The 21,746-nt window shown below is 17.3% G+C and overlaps 2 protein-coding genes across 2 annotated transcripts; one reads left to right on the forward strand and one right to left on the reverse strand.

Moving 5' to 3' along the window:
* Nucleotides 1-1,590: 1,590 nt before the first annotated feature.
* On the reverse strand, nucleotides 1,591-13,976 carry LOC128965213 (uncharacterized). Its single transcript, XM_054311863.1, has 5 exons — nucleotides 13,973-13,976; nucleotides 9,893-10,105; nucleotides 7,877-8,077; nucleotides 2,042-2,387; nucleotides 1,591-1,609 (listed from the first exon to the last, which is right to left on the reverse strand). The coding sequence occupies exons 1-5, from the start codon at nucleotides 13,974-13,976 to the stop codon at nucleotides 1,591-1,593; spliced, it is 783 nt and encodes a 260-aa protein (XP_054167838.1).
* A 4,672-nt stretch (nucleotides 13,977-18,648) lies between these two features.
* On the forward strand, nucleotides 18,649-19,578 carry LOC128965214 (3-alpha-hydroxysteroid sulfotransferase-like). Its single transcript, XM_054311864.1, has one exon. The coding sequence runs from the start codon at nucleotides 18,649-18,651 to the stop codon at nucleotides 19,576-19,578; it is 930 nt and encodes a 309-aa protein (XP_054167839.1).
* Nucleotides 19,579-21,746: the final 2,168 nt, after the last annotated feature.

Raw genomic sequence — 21,746 nt, forward strand, 5'->3', positions numbered from 1 at the left:
TAAAAACCCCTCCCTCCCCCTCTATAATACTAATTACATATTGAATGGCATCTCAATTAGCTATCTATGTGTGTGTGTGTGTGTTTTAAGTGATAATAATATTAATTATTATTATTATTATAGTGTAATTAACATATATATATATATATATATATATATATATATATATATATATATATATATATATATATGTAGAGCACCGGTAGTTATTTTTTTATAAAGAGATCATACATTTCATAATCTCATAATTTTTTTATTATTAAAATATTTGTTTGTTTTATTGTCTGTGTGTGTAATCATCACATATAAGAGTATTTGATTTTTTAAATATAAATTTTTAATTGAATTATTTTTAATTAATTAATTAATTGATTAATTTTTTTATAGTTTTTTATAGAGATTTTTTATTAAAAATTATTATTATTATTATTACTAAAAAAATTAACGTAATTATTATTATTATTATAATAAGGTAGTAACTAATTAATGAATTTAATTGAATTAATATATATATATTAATTGATAAAAAAAAGTGATACATATATTATGTAATATTAATATATATATATATATATATAAATATAAACGAAATAATTGCTACAAATTATTATTATTATTATTATCCAAATAATTAGTATAGCGATTGAAATATGTGTTAGTTTTTTAATTAATATTTTTTTTGTTTTAATATTATTTTTTATATTAGTAATTATATATATATCTATATATTTTATTAATTTATTATTATTATTATTTTTGATATGTTTTTTTTATACATTTGTGTTTGTGTTTTATTTGATAAAAATATCAATTTATTAATTTGATCTAGGTTAATAATAATAATAATAATAACTAATTATTAATAATGAAGTTTTTTTTGCCCTTGAATTTAAATTTCAATACAAGTTATTATATTAATTAATTAATTAATTAATTAAAATATAGTGTTTTAATTAATAATATATTTATAAATTAAATTAATATAAAATTGAATTATAATAACAAGACTAATAATAATTATATATATTTGAATAAAATTTATTAATAAAAAATATAATTATAATTTAATATGTGATTATAATAAATACATTTTTTATTATAAATAAATATTTTGTATTAATAGCTATTTATAATAATAATAATATTTGTTTGATTTACAATTTTTATTATATAATTATTAATAGAAATATTGTGTGAATTTTATACATTTAAAAAATATTTTGTTTGTATTTTATTTGAATTGTTTTTTTTTAAAAAAATATTATAATTTCTATTTTATAAAACAATTAATAATTATAATTATTATTAATATTTTTTTTTTCAGTGGAAAATCTAATCAAACTGTAAATTACTAATTTGTAATAATATATATATAAATATATCTATTTAATTATATTTAATAATAATTAATAATAATTAAAAAAACAATGTTATAATTAATTTGTTTAATATTTTGTAATTTTATTTGGAATTTTTTTTATTAGAAAATAAATTTTTTTTTTAATATATCATAATTAAAAATAAATAAATAATAATTTTACTTTATTTAAATATATATAATAATTATAATATATTATATTTAATTTAATATTAATTAGATTTATTGAATCTAAACACAATATGAGAGTTTATTTATAATTAAAAAATTTATTATATTATTTAAAATATATAATTATTAATAATTTATATATAAAAAAAAATAATTAAAAACTAATTATTTAAAAAAACAAAATAAATATTAAATATATTTATATATATATATATTAATACACATTTAAATCATATATAATATATATCTTTATTTTATTTTGTATTATTATATCAATATATTATTATTTTAATTACTAATTAATTATAATTAATTAATTAACTATTGCTATGTTGTTGTTGTTGTTGTTGATGAGCACCTTCACCACCACTACCAGCACCTTCACCACCAGTAGTACCTCCCATATCGATGAACGACTGGTCACGTTTGGTAACAATACACCAGACAATAAAATTAATAATTGTTACGACAATTATAATCAATAGGACTAACAATATATAGTAGACAACTGTCCGCAGATCCAGTTTCGAGTGAAACAGATAGTAGTTTAGGGTATTATTCAGGCTATCATCGATAGCACCGGTAGTTGTATTAGTCAGCTGTGGTGATGGTGTTGTCGATGATAATGTTGGCCACCAATAGACTGGCGGCGGTGTTAGCACTGGTGTTGGTAGACGTGTTGGCGGTCGTCCAGTGGTCGGCAATTTGGCCAAACAGTGATGCCATTCGTCGCTATCGTCGCCGCAATTGTTACGATAGTCGCAGACCAGATAGGCGTCGACGCACCGGTTGTTTCGGCACTTGTACTCTACATGTCGTTCGCATTTTGTTTCATTGCCTACCAATTAATCAACGAAAAAAAATTAAATATATATAAATAAAAAAAGTTTAGTAGATTATATATTATATATACTGTATATAAAACAGGTAGTTTAAATGCACCGGTAGCTTATAAACAGGGATAGATAGATAGATATATATATATAGATAGATAGATAGATAGAGAGAAACATAGAGAGAGAGAGAGAGAGAGAGAGAGAGAGAGAGAGAGAGAGAGAGAGAGAGAGAGAGAGAGAGAAAAAAACATAGAGAGAGAAACATAGAGAGAGAGACATAGAGAGAGAGAAAAAAAAACATAGAGAGAGAGAGACATAGAGAGAGAGAGAAAAAAACATAGAGAGAGAAACATAGAGAGAGAGAGAGAGAGAGAGAGATAGAGAGAAACATAGAGAGAGAGAGACAKAGAGAGAGAGAGAGAGAGAGAAAAAAAAACATAGAGAGAGAGACATAGAGAGAGAGAGAGAGAGAAACATAGAGAGAGAGAGAGAGAGAGAGAGCGAAAAAAAGTTTAGAGTTAGAGATGTTTATCATATAATAACTGATTAAAAAAATGTTTTTAATTTTTTTTTAAATAGTTATTTAATTTATTTTATTTTTATTATGTTATCACTTCTTTGTTGGGAAAGTTATAAACTAAAAAAAAATTATGATTTTAGCTAAAAATCTGATAACTTTGTAAATATACATTTTTATAGCTACCGTTCCCTCAAAACACTTAAAAAAAACCTAAATGTTAACTAAAATTATTAATAATTTTTTTTTGTTTAATAAACAAACAAAAATATACATTAAAAGTCATTTATTTATTTTTTGAAATTATAATTAACAACACATCATATATAAACTGTTTATATATAAACTGTTAAAATACCTTATAATTAGCAGAAAAAATGTTTAACACATAATAATAATAATAATTTTATTTTTAAATAATAAATATATAATAAAAATCTATTTTATATTTTAGTTTCTTATTAAATAATAATTAACTATAAAATATTTAATAATTATCCTTAAAAAAAGGTGATTTAATAACTGTATAAAAATGTGTTTTATTTTGTAATTAATTATAATATTAATTAGTAATTTAATTTTTTTTTAATTTTTTATATATAATTAATATCATTTAAAAATTAATATAATAAGACACTAAAATAGTTTTACTAAAAATTTATTATTATTTAAAAAAATTATTTAATTTATGCAAAAACATAAAAATTAGTTTTTAAATTATTAATTATATTTAGTTATCCTTTTTTTGTTGTTGTTGTTGTTGAGTATGTCTAGACATGTATTATTTAATATTCAAATATTTTTAAATAAAAAAAACAAACAAATATAAACATAATTTTTAATAGTTATATCATTTAATAAATAATAATAATAACAATAAAAAAACAATAATAATATTTTTGTATATCTTTAGGAAACACATTATCACTTTATCATACATTTAAAAATAAAAATAAACTATTATTAAAATGTAAATAATTTTTAAAATGTTTTTTTATTTAATGTAATTGTTTAAACATGTGAAACTTTAGTATAATAATTAATGGCATCAAATGATATACATTTAAAATACTATTAAAAAAATAAATAAACTATAGATTTATATCTTAATATTTAATAGTTAGCTATAAACAAGTTTTTTTAAAAACAAAATAAATAAATAAAAAATATTAACTAATGTTAAATTGTAAAATGTTAAAAATGTAAAACTATATTGAATTGTAATTTTAAAATAAAAAATAATATTAATAATATAATTATTTTTAATGTATATTGATAAAATCTATATTAAATGTATTAATAACTTATTTAAAAAAAATATAAATTCAATTTATTAATGAAATTATTTAACACACACATAAAAAAATTTAATAAATTATTTGATAATATTTTTTTAAAAAAAATAATATTTTATATATTGAATATATACAGTATATACTAATCTATAAATTAATTAACTGAAACTTTATATATTAATATATATGCTATAAATCATAAACCATATATTAAATATATATATATATTGATATTTAACGATATCTATATAATTTAATAGACTGTATATCATAAAAATAAGTTATAGTATATATATATAAACAAAAAAAAAACATTTAATATTATTATATAGTTTAATAAAAACTACACATTTATTAGTTACGGGCACAGGTAGTTATTATATATATATATATATATATATATTAAATACATGTATGTGTGTGTTTGCAAAATTTAATGGCTTTACCGGTTTTTATTTTATCATTTTATTTTTTTATATATATATGACTATAATCTATACATTATATTAACAAAAAAAACTACCGGTGCTCGCTATCTCTCTCTCACTGTTATTATATTATATATATATGGGAAAAGTCATATTACATAACGATTAATATATATATATATATATTATTAAAAAAAAAACATTTTTAAATGTAATGTATGGCATATTTTGATATGAGATAATCATTTATATACTATATATATATATATAAAGTATGTATAACTAGTATGTGATTTATATATACGGTATATAAGATACAGTATTATGTAATAATAATAATAATGTATAAAAATATTTTACAATTTAAATCATATAACTGTATATACAGTATATATAAAAATTTTGTTTTTTGATTTTGATTTACTTATAATATAATATTTGATAGATTATTGTTATTAAGTTTTATTATTATAATGTATATATATATAGTATAAAGTATTAAAATGTAATTTTGTTATTACAGTATATATTATATATATATATATATATATATATATGTAATTTTGTGTTTAAAATAACAACTAAATTGTTTTTTTGAAATAATAATTTAAGTGCAATTGTATTAAAAAGCAATTGAAAATACATTTTGTTAGTTATTTAAAATTAAAAAAACTATATTTTGATTATTTGTTTTGTTTTGTTGAAACAAAACAAATAATATTATTATTATTGTTTGTATTAAATATAATACTTTTAGATAAATATTATATATTTTTTAAAAGATTATATCAAAGTTTAAAAGTTTAATAATAAGTATTATATTTTTTTTTGAAAAAAACTAATTACTATTATTATTACAATTGTTTTTTTAAATATTTTTTTAATTAATAGACCTCACACATTGATAGACATTAAAATTTAATAAAAACCAGTTAAGAATGCTAGAAAGCATTATTAGAAAAAAAAACTTTGACGGCATAAAATATTATGTTCGCAAATTAATTGTCAATTGATTTAGTCATATAGTCAAATAACTTAGTATGACAAAATAAACTCAACTTTAGTCATGTAGGGTATTAAATGACAAAATAAACAGCTTAAATCATACTTTTGCCGCCATTTTTTGAAAAAATAAAATAATTTTGATTTATTATATCTTATTTTAGATGCTCTATACAATTCTAAACGTTAAAATTTTTACCTAAATTTTTTTTACTTTGGCCACCATTTTCTCTATGTTCCCGAAGTGATATCAAAATTTTAATGCATGTTTCTTATGCTTGTTTTTGATGCTTTATTCAAATCTATACTTTAAAAAAATTTTCTTAAAATTTTTTGTACTTTGGCCGCCATTTTGTCTATGTTCCCGAAGAGATAGATCATTTTTGATGCAACTTTTCAATACATTATTAGTAGTCCTCTAACCGAATCTGAAGTCAGAATTTCAAAGTTCGAAAATAAAATGCTACGCACACACACACACACACACACACACACACACAAAGGCTCGTATAGATTTCAGAAAACAAAACTTTTTCAAAGTTTTTTTTGAAAATTTAAAAATAAAATAAATAATTAAATGATAAGTTATAATAAATATAATATTTAATCAAAAAAATTAACTAAATTTTAAAAGTTTAATCAATACTTTCAATTAAATATAATATTTTTTTAAAACTCTGAGTTAAAAATATTTGATTGATGGCTATTAACACAAAAAAAAATTAAAAACTAAAAATAACTTTTTTTTTAAAACTGATTACATCACTGATAAGATATTTTAATAATAATTAATTTTTTACTAAAAAAATAAAGTAATATATCGTATAAATTAAAAATTTTGAATTTAATTATAAATTATAAACTTTTAGAAACATTTAAAAATATATTACAGTATATATATATAAAACTTAATTAATTTTTTCTTAAGTTAAAATATACTAAATATCTTCAACAACAACAAAAAAATAGTTTTCAATATAACATAATAATTTATCATGGTGATAATAAATTTCTATCACTAAAATAAAATATATTTTAAAACTATTTATTTATTTATTATCAGATTGTAAATAAAAAATTTCATTATACAGTAGTTATAGATTGTAATCATATCTACTATAATATCTATTAAAATAAAACTAAAATTTTTTAGTTTTGATGAATAATTGTGTAATAAAATATAAAATTTTTGTATTTTTCAAACTAACTAACTATGATATAAATTTATTTAAAAAAAAACATTTCTCAACAATTTATATAAATAATTTACTCATATATATATATAGTATATACTAGTAGATTATATAAAAAAATATTATTGTATCAAAATAGTAAAATTTTTTTGTAGATAATAACAATTTATTATAAAAATAATAATAATAACAATTAATTATATGGTTTAGTTAGAGGAAGAAAATTAAAATTAAAAAATTTAGTAATAATTACTAATAGGCAGACAAATAAATAGATAAAATTGTAATTATAATTATATTATTATTATATAATTATATATAATATATATAATATTACATAATTATTATTATATATTATAATTATATGTTATTAAAAATATATATATTTATTTATTTTATAATTAATAATTTTAATTACAAAAAAAAATATATAATTATTATATAGATTTTTAAAAAATACTAAATTTAGATATATATATATACACACACATATATATAAATAGTATATACTATTAGTAGTATATATAAAAAATATTATTGTATCAAAATAGTAAACAATCAATTTTTTGATTAATTAATTATTAATGATTACAATTAGAGACACAAACAAATTGTAATTATAATTAATTTACTATTTATTTAAAATAATTAAGTTATTTTATAATTAATAACTATTTTAATTACGACTAAAATTAATATATATTTTAAAATAAAAAAAAAACTAAATATATTAATATATATATCAATATATCCAGTATATATATATAGTATATACTATCAATAGTAGTGTATATAAAAAAATATTATTTATTATTATATAGAAAATAGTAATCAAAAATTTTTTAATTAGACAAACAAATACATAAATTGATGAAATTGTAATTATAACTAAAATTATTTATTTTATAATTTAATAATTTTAATTACAACTAAAAAATTATTATTATTTTAACATATATATATTTTTTTGAAAATGCTAAATTTATTAGTATATATATATATATCTATGTAGGTAGGGGTGGGTGGGATGGGGGTAATCACATAAACAATCCCTACCTAATTGGCGAAACGGTGTGACCACCAGTTGAAAACGGAACTCCTGGCGATCCAGTCCTTCAAATACCAGTTCCAGTGCATTGTTATCCGTTGTCGACTCAAAGTCCTCTTTGATCCGCAATTTTGTTAACAATTTTGGTTTAGTTGGCGACATATGTATGGACTCTGTTATCCATTTTTTGTTACCATTTGTTGAAATACCTGTAAAATTATCAATCAATCAATAATAATCAATAATAATAATAATAGAAAATAAAATTAATTTATATATAAATAAAATTTAATTTATAAGTATATAATAAATATTTCTAAAAACAAATAAAATAGATTTGATTTTGAAAAAATAAATAAATATATATTAATTTTTCAATTTATATTTAAATTATTTTTTAAATTGTTATTATTTGTTTGTTATATATATTTATAATATTATATTGATTGAAGAGTTTAAGTTTTTTTTAAGAGGATTTATATATTTATTTTTTAAAAGTTTATTTTGTTGTTTAATAAGTATTATGAATATGATGTTTGTTTAAGGGATTTACTAAATAATAATAATAATTATTATTATTTATTTAAAATATCTATATTTATATACAGTATATATATTTTATTAAACAAAATAATTTGTTTATTTAGTATGCAATGTATTACTACTTAGTTTTTTTACACTTTTAGTATTATTTAGTTTTTATCCATAAAATTGTTTGATTAAAATTAAATATATATTGTTTTTTGTATTCAACCCACATATTATACAAAATTATGGGTTAACTATATATATATATATACACAATATATATACAATCATTTATAATGTGTGATAAATTAGCACCTGATCTTAAATGCTAAACAAAAAAAAAACAATAATAAAAAACAGTATATATAAAAAAAACTATTTTGAAAAAAACTAAAAATAAATAGTTATTATTAAACTAAAATAATTATTATAATTTATTTTTTTATATGTAACTAAACAATAGTATACAAAAATAACAACAAAAATACTGTATATTAATTAGTTTCAATTAATTAGTATTATAAATTAATTAATCATACTAGCTCAAATTAAATATAAAAATAATAATTATTAATAATAATAATAATTGTACATAAACTTGAATATTTTTTAATAAATTATCTAATTCAAAATGAAATGTCCAAAAAAATATGTAAATAAATGATAATTAATTATTATTTTTTTTTTAAAAATAGCATATTTTTTATTTAACTATAAAACAAATATTTATATAAATTATGTTTTGATTGATATTAAATATGTATTAATTTTCACAAAACAACAAAAAAATCAACAATAATTATATACTTTATATTTTTTTTATTAGTTAAGTATCATTATTGTGAAACTTTAATTTTTTGTTTTATAAAAAACAAACAAAAATAATATATTTTTACAAAATAATCTAGGTGTGTTGAAAATTGTTTTCATAAATCAACAAAAAATAAATAAATTCAAAAAATTGTTTGCAAATTAATCTTTAGAATAAATATTTTTTCAAAATTTATTTTTTTAAATAGAAAAAATTTAGCTAGCATAATTTATATATATATATATATATATATATATATATATATATTAAAAGTTAGATAATTTATTTTCATATATGTATAAAACTAAAAATAATATTAATAGCAAATAATTAAATATTATTTTATTTATTAGTTTTTAGTTAATACTTAATACATATATATATATATATATATATATGTTTAGATTATATGTATATATATATATATATAGATTATACATATATACAGGTAGATTATATATATATATATATATTATAATCTAGATAAATAGGTAGCTCAGGTATGCTATTTATTTTTAAACAAAACAAAACCAAAAAAAAATTGTATATTTATTTAGAGATAGAGAGCTTAAGGACGGGTAGGAGGGATAGGGAACAGTAGTTTTGTTTGTGTTAATCCCTGTCCTCTCTAAAGCCATATAATAATAATAATAATAATAATTTAAAAAAAAAACACATAACTAACCGCTGGATGTGCCGACAGCGTAGATACGTTTACCGTCGCCAACGATAAGCCGTATACGACAATAGTGTACAAAACGGTTGGTCTGATTTTGGACGGCATTATTGAAACTAAATATATACGGACTACGGATTTGTATGGATTTGTCCACTGGTATTGTCCGATGGCCGGGAAAATCACGCCAATACTGTTCCGTACAATAATCGTATAGATTGTCTATTATTTTTTTTGTTAGATACCGGTGCCCAACAAAACAAACAAACAAAAAATTAAATATAATTTGAACAAAAAAAAATACAATTTTCAACAAAAAAAAATATATATAAATAAAAATTAATAATTATGTTTTTGTTTAATAGTAAGTTTAATAATATTTTTTATATATAGTTATTATTTATTTAATTATGTTTTAATATACAATAATTTTTTTTATTTATAGTTATTATTTAATTAATTATTTTTTTAATATACAATAATTTATTTATTTATTGTATTTTTTGGTTGTTTAATAAATTATTTAAAAAATTATTATTTATATATTGTTTTGTTTTGTTTTTTTAGTTTAAAATATTTAAGTTAACTTTATTTGTTTGACAGATTATTTACTGCAAAAAATGAAATAATAAATGTTTTTTTTATATAAAAATATAAAATATGTTTTGAAATTATTAATTAATGATATTATTTATATATATTTTTTGTATTATTAAAAAATATTTTATTAATAATTAATAATTAATAGCCTTTTAAAAAAATAATTTTTTTTGATAAATAAAAGTTAGAGTTCAATGTTATGTTTAATAATTTTTATTTTAAATATTATTAAATGTATATATTTTTTGTTTGTTTTGTTTGTAAACTTTATTTAATACTAATAGAAAATTTTTTATTTATATTTTATTTAACATTTAAAAAAAAACTAAACTATTATTATTAATAACTTAACTAAAAATATATATTAATATATAAATAATAACAATAATAGTCTCTAAAAAAACAATAATTGTATGTATTATGAGTAGTGTTTTATCTATCTATAAATAGATAGTACAATATAATAGATAAATAAATAAATATATATATATTATATAAATAAAAAAATTATTAAAAAATGTATAAATAATGAAACAAACAAAAAATGTTACACTAATTAAAATGTATTGTATATTAAATATTGTACTAAATATTATACAATACTCTCTCTCTCTCTCTCTCTTTCTCTCTCTCTCTYTCTCTCTCTCTCTCTCTCTCTCTCTCTAATCTATTAATTAATTTTTTTAGTTGTTTGAAAAACAAATATAATTTATACGATACAACATGTGTGCGCTAAATAACAATTACATTATTATTATTATTATTATTATAAAATAATAAAAGTATTGTACAATAATAAATAAAATACTGTATATATATATATATAGATAGATATATACGGTATTGTATATTATGTACAATACAAACATAATGATAAAATACTGTATACACACATGCAATACTACCTGTATATAATGTATATCTATATCTATATATATATATTGTATATTTATTGTATTAATTATATAAATTTATACTTTTATATTGTATGTATGTATGTGTGTGTGTGTGTGTGTGTGTGTGTGTATGTGTGTGTGTACGTATGTATGTGTGTATGTATATGTTTGTGTGTTTATTCATGCTATGTACTAATTATATAATTATTAGGTAAAAACCAAACAATTTAATAATAATAATAATAATAATATATCTCATGTTATTAGTATATATTTGTTATCCATAATTTACACATTATTTTTAAAGTTAATATAATAATTATAATAATGTTTTTACTATCTATTGTATTTAAAAAAAAATATATACAGTATATATATAATATGTTAATAAACTAATATTTTATGTAATTTACAATATAATAAATTTTATCGATAATTAAGTAACTGTTAATTTTTGATAACATGCATACACACTAACATAATAAATATAAATAAAATTTGATAAATATTTATAAATTATTATTTAACAAAAAAATTATTTTAAAAATATTATACTAAAGTGTCTAAAAAAATTATTAATTAAATATTAAATATAATAAATATTAAAAAACATTTTATACTTACGTTCAATATATTGAAATGATTGACACATTTTATTATTAAAATTTATTATTATAAGTAAACAAACAATAAGTTTATAAACAAATAAATTACAACAATATTTACATTTTAATTTATTAATAAATTTATTATTAGATATTTCCATTTAAATACACATATCTAATAAATATTTTATTTTTAAATAAATAAATAATTTAAATAATAATTTATTTATTTTTTAAAAATATAAACAATTATTATAATTAAAACACATCACACAAAAATAAAAAGTTTTTATATAAATTATTATTACAATTATTTAGTATCCATTAGTTTGGTGTTAATATTAATAATAATATTATTATTATTATTATTACCATTTATAGCACAGTTGTATAGTTTTATTTTTGTTGAAAAAAAGTCATATTAAGAGCACCGGTAGATATGGTATGGTATGGTGTATGGTGTGTGGGGTGGCATAAGGTGTCATACAGTTTGCTATTTTTCATATATATATTATATAAGTACTGAATATATATTGTATTTGTTTAGACCATTGTATGTATAGATATATAAAAAAAAATATATTCAAATAAAAAATAAATTATTTTATTATTTAATCTATGATTTTAAATACAACACACAAAACAAACTTCAAATACAATACTTAATAATAAATATAATAATAAAAATTCAATTCAATTCAAATGTAGCGCTGAGTTATTGGTATAGTTGAGAGAAAATTCACGTTTTGAATACAATTGTATAGTGAATGTCATACTTAAAAAAAAACTACAGTTCCTCTCCAGTCAAGTCAAGTCATTCACAGCATACAGTTTCTCAATGATCTGTTTGAGAGGACTGGCTGTGTGTGTTAGCTCATGGATCTCCTCAATCGTGTGATGATAACCATTGGAAATCTGCTCTCACTATTCAAGTAGTAGTAGTAGTAGTAGTAGTAGTAGTAGTAGTAGTAGTAGTAGTTGTTGTTGTAGTAGTATTAGTGGTTAAATATAATAGGAAAGAAAAGTTAGTTTTTATTTTAGTTTTTTTTATATTTCATAATATATTATATATAATAATAATAATAAAAATAAATTCCGGTTAAGAGTTTGAGGTTATTATTTGTAGGGATGACTGCAAAGAGAGAGAGAGAGAGAGAGAGAGAGAGTAGACCCTGAAATATATAGTTAAGGGAACGGTATGTACAGTATATATACTGTATGTATAAATTTATATATATATATGGTGTTTAAAAAGTTGCATAACGGGGTTATATAAGTGCAAATACATACATACATAACATATATAACACACACACACACACACACTCAGTCATATACACACTTACTCACTCATACACACACACACACACACACACACACACACATACAGTACACTCATTCAATCAATGATGCAGTGCCTGGGCTTACAAAATAAATGGGGGTTTTATTGTTTGCTTTTTTTGTTATATATATATAAATACAGTTTAAAAAAATACTCTACATATAAATTATATGTAAAAATAAAAATAAAATAAATTTTTTGAACCATTAATGTCAAGTAGATATTGATGTTATGTTTAGTCTGTGTGTGTGTGTGTGTGTGTGTGTGTGTGTGTGTGTGTGTGTGTGTGTGTGTGTGTGTGTGTGTGACAGCTAACTGAGCCATATAGGAGGGGGTAATGTTTAGGGATAGGGACTTATATATATATTAGAGTATAGTAAGCCATTACCTATAACTATCGGTCCATTTAGGATAGGATGGGCGCACATACACACACACCGGGGCTATTACTGTAGCATAACTTTCCTTTTTTTTGAAATAATAATAATAATGAAACAAAAAATAAAATTAAAAAAAACAGTAACTAAAAGCCATTGAAATTTTTGTTTAAAGGGGGCCAAAGGTCCGGACGGAAAGTTAATTTAATGTTTAAATGCATTTAAACCCCAAATAAATAAAAATAATAATTATATTAATAATAATAAACCCATAAATTTGATGATCATTATAAGTGTCAAAAATTATGTCTATGTATGTGTGTATATGTGTTTATGTGTGTGTGTATGTATGTGTTTTTGTGTGTATGTGTGTGTGTGTGTGTATGTATGTACAGTATGTATGTGTTTGTGTGTGTGTGTGTGTATATGTGTGTGTGTGTATATATATATATATATGTATGTATGTATGTATGTATGTATGTATGTATGTGTATGTATGTATGTATGTATGTATATGTATATATGTATGTGTGTGTGTCTAATAACATAGCATTAAAAATAAATTATTTATTAAAATCATTTGAAGCATAATTAAACAAATTTTTGTTTGTATATTATTATCAAAAGTAGTAATTGAAAATATTTTGTTACTATTAATATTATGTTTATTTTTTTCAATAATTGAATTTTTTTTCTATAGCTAGACATCTGTTCAACAAAACAAAAAAAATGTTTTAACATAATTGCAACAAAAATAATAATAATAATAATAATAAGTATAATTATAACCTATTATAATAGTGATAAATATAAGCTATTAAATTGTATTTATTATCATTAATATTCAAATATTAATGTATTTTTATATAAAATACATTTATAGTATACTGTATTAAATAGCTATTAAATAATTTTATTTTAATATTATTTTTAGTTTTGTTATATACTAATTAAATATCAATACAAATATTTTTTATAAATAACTATTTATACATATTACTAATAATATTTATTTTCAAAAAAACATTTTGTTTGTTTAAAAAAACACACACAAAATAATATTATTGTTAAAACCAAACAATAACAATTTAAACATATGAAACAATAATATGTATATACAGTATATATTGTTTATTATATAATAATATATATGGTTTCATAAAAACATTTAGTTGTATATTGTATTGAATATGTTTTATATCAATATTATTTATGCGGATATGTCTAAACATGTTATATTGTATGTAAATATATATATATATATATATATACAATATTTTTATAGTATTGTATATCATATAATTATAATTATTATTATTACTAGTATTTTATTACAAAAATATGTTATTACTGTATATAAAATCAATGTTTTTTTTAAAAAAAAAATATCTGTCTATAAAAATATTATTATAAATATAAAAACTTTTGTTAACTGCTGTCACTAATACTTTAGTTGTTATATAATAATAATAATAATAATAATAATAATAATAATAATAATAATAATAATAATAATAATAATAATAATAATAATAAAATACAGTAATAAATAACAATATAATTATAATATATATATAATATATATTAAAAACTGATTGATTGACAATTGACTAACAAAAAAAAAATCTCATTTTTTCAAAAGTGATTTAATTTAAAGATTAATAAATACCTATTTATTATATACTTTTTAATATACTGTATATAAACTATATATATATATATATATACTAAAAAAATTTTTTATAATAGACTACAACACATTAAAAAAAATTAAAAAATTAAATTTACAATATTGTAATAAAATAATATTATTATAAACCATTATAAATAATATTAATGATTTTTATTTTAATATATTATAATATAAGATACTAAAAATGTTTTTAATTGAATTAATATTTTTCTATACAATAAGTCATAAATTATTTATTAATATTATTTAATAGAAAAAATACAACAAAAAACTAAAATTTTAAAAATAATATATATTTCAGAAATATATATTGAATATTAAAAAATAATGTTTTTTTTAACTATAACTATACAAAAAAAATTGTATTTTACTACAGGAAATGTTTTATTTTTTTTTTGCTAAATTAAAAGTTATAGTCATTGATTATATACCGTAAAAATATATACAATTTATATATACCTGTTTTGTAGTTAAAAATCATATAAATTTTTATTTTATTATTTTTTTTTTGTAAAAAAATCTTTGACTTTGATTTAATATAATAGATATAAAAAGTGAATACATTTTTATTTTATTTCATAAACAATAGTGAATTGTATTAATATTTCATTTATAAAAAAAAATTATATAAAGAAAACTTTATATAAAAAAAATCACTTAAAAAAATTGAGATATTTTTAGCACAAAAGTTATTTCACACAATAATAATAATGTTTTTTATTATATAAAATATATTAAGTATATTGTGTTTATAAAAGTGTAACAATTTTTTGTTGTTGGTTATTGTTATTGAAAATAAAATATTATATCATATAATCATTACAAACAAATAGTTTAGTTAATAATAATAAATAGATTTAAAAAAATTATTACAAAAAGAAAAATCACTATTAATTTAAATAAAAATACTTAAAATAAAACATTTTTAAAAAATTATGTAAATTAATGTGAGTTAAAGTATTTTTTTTAATAAATAATTTTTATTGTATTTATTTAAATACTGTATTAAATACAATATGATTTATATAATATATTTATCGCATATAATATCATATATCAAATGTTGTTTTTTGGTGATAACGCCCTTTAATTTATTATTATTATTGTAATATAGTATATATAGTATAATATATAGTATAGTATAATATAGTATATATAATATATTTTATACAATACTATAAGTATTTAGTTTTCAAATTATATCAAATTTGAAATTAATTTGACAACAAATAATACAATAATGATTTTTAAAAAAAAAATATATCCAAATAAATAACATTGCATGTTTATTTATGTTAAAATTATTAATATAAACTAAATTAAAATAAATATTATTTCAAATTAGTTGATATTTTATTCAAAAAAAATATATAATAAAAATCAAATTATATTTAATGCTTTTAATTTTTATTTTACTATAAAACTATAACTATAAATATTTTTTAAAAATATATATATATGACCTTTAAATTATGACTTAATTAAAATATTAGTTATTTATAACTAAAAAAAAATATATTTACTAATTTTTTAATATGCAAAATAATTTGCATAATACTATAATATTAGATGAAAAATTAATTAATAATATTTTTAAATGTATATATATAAATTAAAAATAATTTTTATATAAATTTTTTGATTTTATTTATAAATAGTTAATCGATAATAATTATAATTCAAAAAAAACAATATACTGTATAATACTTAAATTATAATTATAATTATAAATAAATAAAAAAAAATTATATTTTATTTATTTTTGATTAAAAACAAACCACTGATAAAAATATTTAATTATTTAATTATTTTTTTTATAAATATTATATTCAAGTATATCTTTAATAAATTATTTAGTATACTATTATATTTGAAAATTTATAATAATATATAAAATAAACTATTTTTGATTTTATTTGTTTTTTTTTCTAATATATTATATTATAATATGAGTAAATCATTATAATGTTTTCAAAAAAAAAATAATTATTATAATAATAGACTATTAAATTTTTAAGATAATAAAGTAATTATAACTAATAAATACTATAAATGTAATATAATCATTAATTATGATTTTTTTAATAAAATCATTTATATATTATTTATTACATTAAATTTTTTTTGTTGATTTTAATATTATTTTATTTTAGTAATAAATTTTTATTTTCATTAGAAATATTATTTACTATATAAATAGTTAAAACTAATAAAAAAATATTTCAAAATAAATTAGTTAAAATTTATAATTGACTTAATTTATTTATATATATTTTTTCTAATGTCAATTATATTTTATAGTTATAATATTTTTTAAAAAAAAATAAATAGTTATTAGACATGAATATTATATAGATATTAAAATTTTATTTGCTATTATATGATGCAATATATGCAATATGTATACATCAAAACATTAATTATATATATATATATATTTATATACTATCATATATTATTTAAAAAATATTTTAAGTTTTATAAATTTATAAAATAATAATTAAATAATTAGTGTATCATTGAAACAGTAATTTTATTTCATCAATTATTAAATTAATATTAAAAAAAAAATATCAGCACAAAAAATGTTAATATTTTTATTTTGCAGTATTTTATTTGAAAAAAATTATTAATTATTTTATAAAAAAAATATATAAATAATAAATAAAATTCAATAACAGTAAATACGTAAATCATTTTTATAACAACAACAAAATATTTTAACTAATCATCGTTGCATGCTAAAATATTTTTTTTTTAACAAATAACTAAACAAAAAAATTTACATAGCTAATAAATAATATAATATATATATAAAAAATAATTTTATACAAAAAAAAAGTTAGTATAAGTTTAATACTAATACTAATACTAATAATACTAATAATTAGTATAATATTATTATTGAAAATTAAATTTTTGTTGAAATAAAAAAAATAAAATTATCGTTAATTTAAAAAAAAATAATAATATTTTTAATTGCAATTAATATTATTATTATTATTTTCCGTAAATTAGCAAAAAATTTATTATTAATAATATTAGTTATTTATTATTAATAATATTAGTTATTTATTATTAATAATATTAGTTATTTATTATTAATAATATTAGTTATTTATTATTAATAATATTAGTTATTTATTATTAATAATATTAGTTATTTATTATTAATAATATTAGTTATTTATTATTAATAATATTAGTTATTTAATATTAATAATTTACTTTAATAATAAAATAAATAATTAAATGGAGCTAGCTAATAAATGTCTAGATCAATATACAATTGATCAGTATACATTCAATAATTATTGTACGCCCAGGGAGTGTGTAGACTATGCCCTGAAATACGAGCACCGGGATGCGGATAGATTTATAGTATCCTATCCGCGATCGGGTAGCAAATGGATACAATATATTGTCCAATTGATTATGGCCGGCGGGGACCGTGAGGTCGGTTTGAACGAAGGTAACTATACGCTGGAAAGTATGGGCCGGGAGGCAGTGGACCGGCAGTCGGGTACGGATTTGGCGGTATTTAAGACACATCTGCCGCTGCGATTGTTACCGGTCAACGATAAGGCCCGGTATTTGTTGGCCGTCCGAAACCCTAAGGATGTTATTGTTTCGGAGTATTGTCTGATGAGGGAAATGGGTTGGCATCGGGAGGTTGGCCAGAGATGTGATTTTCGGGACTATTTTGATTATTATCATCGCTATTATGCCGGGGGTACTGGTAGTGGTGGTGGCGGGGGTGGTAAGCAATGTTGGTATTGTGGCGATCAGTATGACTATGTCCGCCAGTATTGGCATCAGCTCAGGGATCAACCAAACTATACAGTACTAGTCTATGAGGATATGGTATCCGATCCGTGGCGTGCTATCGAAAAAATAGCCCAATTTCTGGGCGATCAATATGTCAGGCGATTATCCGAAGTAATGGTCGATCCCGAAGGTAATTGTGAAACACTAGTCGATAGTATTGCCCGCCAGTCATCGATAACGGCTATGCGGGCTAAGTTCAGGGGTGACCCCCGGGTCCGGAAGGGTGTGGTCGGTGAGTGGCGCCGGTATTTCTCACGCGACGAAAGCCTGGTTATTGATGAACGGGTTAGGCGTGAGTGGTCGGGACTGATGGGTTTGGAAAGCCTATGGGAACGGGAGATGCGCTGGGAATGACTGATACAATCAATTAAACTAAAAATTAAGCTAAAATTTTTTTTTTGTTAAACTAATTTATAATTGACTAAAAATTATTATTTTTTTGATATATTTTTTCTTAACAATTATTTTACTTTTTTAAAAAAATGTTTTATTTAATGAGTAATTAAAGAAATAATTTTGTTTTTTTTTATTTAAATTTTTTTATTTAATAAATAGTTTTCTGATTATTATTATTATATACTGTACTTTATATATATACTGTATATATTTACAATGAATTAAATTTTATTACATAATTTTATATTTTTACTACAGTATTATAATATATATTTATAAAAACAAATTCAAAATTAATAATAATAATAAAATTTTTTTTTTATAAATTTAAATCATTTAACAAAATAAAATTGAAATTGACAATTTTTTTTTATATATATAAAATAAACAATTATAAATTATAAATGGAAAAAAACTATAATAAATTTTTACAACAAACTCAATGATAAAAATAATTGTCTAATAATATTGACTAATAATACTAGTCCTCCCCTGTTATGACTATTATGATAACGATTGACTCTATTGACTCTATTGTTCATCAATTGTCTCATAAATTGTTAGATAATTGATTGTCATATAGTTTTCAAATTTTTAAAAATATCTGAATATTTAATTAATTGGGTTTTATTATTGGGTATCAAAACTGTTGGATAGTTTATTAAACATTTTGTTTTTTTTTTCGAAAAAATATAATTAAATATAACAAAAAATAATTAAATTATATGTAATATATATTTATATATATATTTATTGATTTATTTACTATTAAAAAAATAAATACTAAAATTATTAGTATAATAAATATTTATTTGTAATTATTATTCTAAAATATAGTAATATTTATAAATGAAATTTGCTTTTTTTAAAAAATGTAAATTTTATTATATTTTAATAATTTAATAAATTTCTAAAAATATATATATATATTAGTTATAATTAATCTAACTTGAATTAGTATTTTATTTTATATAATGACATAAAATTACAAAATAGTCATTTATATATATAATATAGTCTAAATAAAATATTAAATCGAAAAAATTATATATAAAAAAACTATTTAATTTATTATATTTTATATTAATACAATACAACAACATATACAGTATAAATGATAATAATATTTATTAATGATTAAATAAATTTAGTTTAAATTATTATCATTATTATTATTATAAAATTTATGAACAATATTTTATTATTGATGATTAAAATAAATTATAATATACTAAGTATTGTGTAATATTTTATTTATAATTTGATATTTTTATATAAAAATTTCCAGGTATATATTTTTTTAAAAAAATAAACAACAAAATTATTTTATAAACTAATAGTTAATTTACATTTAGATAATTACTATATATAATAAATAATTAAAATAATCATCAATTACTAGTTATTAAATGCAGTATAGTTAATTATGTAAAGATTATTTAGATAATAGCTACAAAAAATACAATAATAATAATAATAATAATAATAATAATAATAATAATAATAATAATAATAATAATAATAATAATAATAATAATTTATAATAATAATTATTATTTGTTTATTTATTAGAACACAACTACTGTTTTTAACTTTAGCAACATTAGTGTAAATTTTAATTATATTTATTTATTTATTTATTTCTCTATTTTTTAAATTTTTTTTTATAATATTATTAATATTAATATATAATATATAATAAATAAAATTAATTGACTTAGTTTTTTTTATTAATAGCTATAATTTATATTAACATTAATAATTATTATAAATATATAAAATAAAATTAATGTTAATATAAATTATATCCAAAAAAAATTTTTTTATTCATTTATTATTTTATTTAGATTATATTTACTGTATATATATATAAATGACTATTTTTGTAAATTTATGTCATTATAAAAATTAGATTAATTATAATTATTTTTTATATTATATTTTTTAGTAACTTAATAGTAAATTAGAAATATAAGAAATTTTTGTAGTTTTTTTTAAGTTTAAGTTTTTCATTTATTTATTTAGCATTTAAATTATAATAAATGCATAAAATAAATATTTACTATTTTGTATTTATTTTTAATAGTAAATATATCAATATATTATATTTAATTAATTAGTTTTTT

This window comes from Oppia nitens, unplaced genomic scaffold, assembly GCF_028296485.1.
Source record: "Oppia nitens isolate AA-2021 unplaced genomic scaffold, nextdenovo-longstitch-racon4-pilon3 scaffold16_pilon_pilon_pilon, whole genome shotgun sequence".
NCBI classification, from domain to species: domain Eukaryota; kingdom Metazoa; phylum Arthropoda; class Arachnida; order Sarcoptiformes; family Oppiidae; genus Oppia; species Oppia nitens.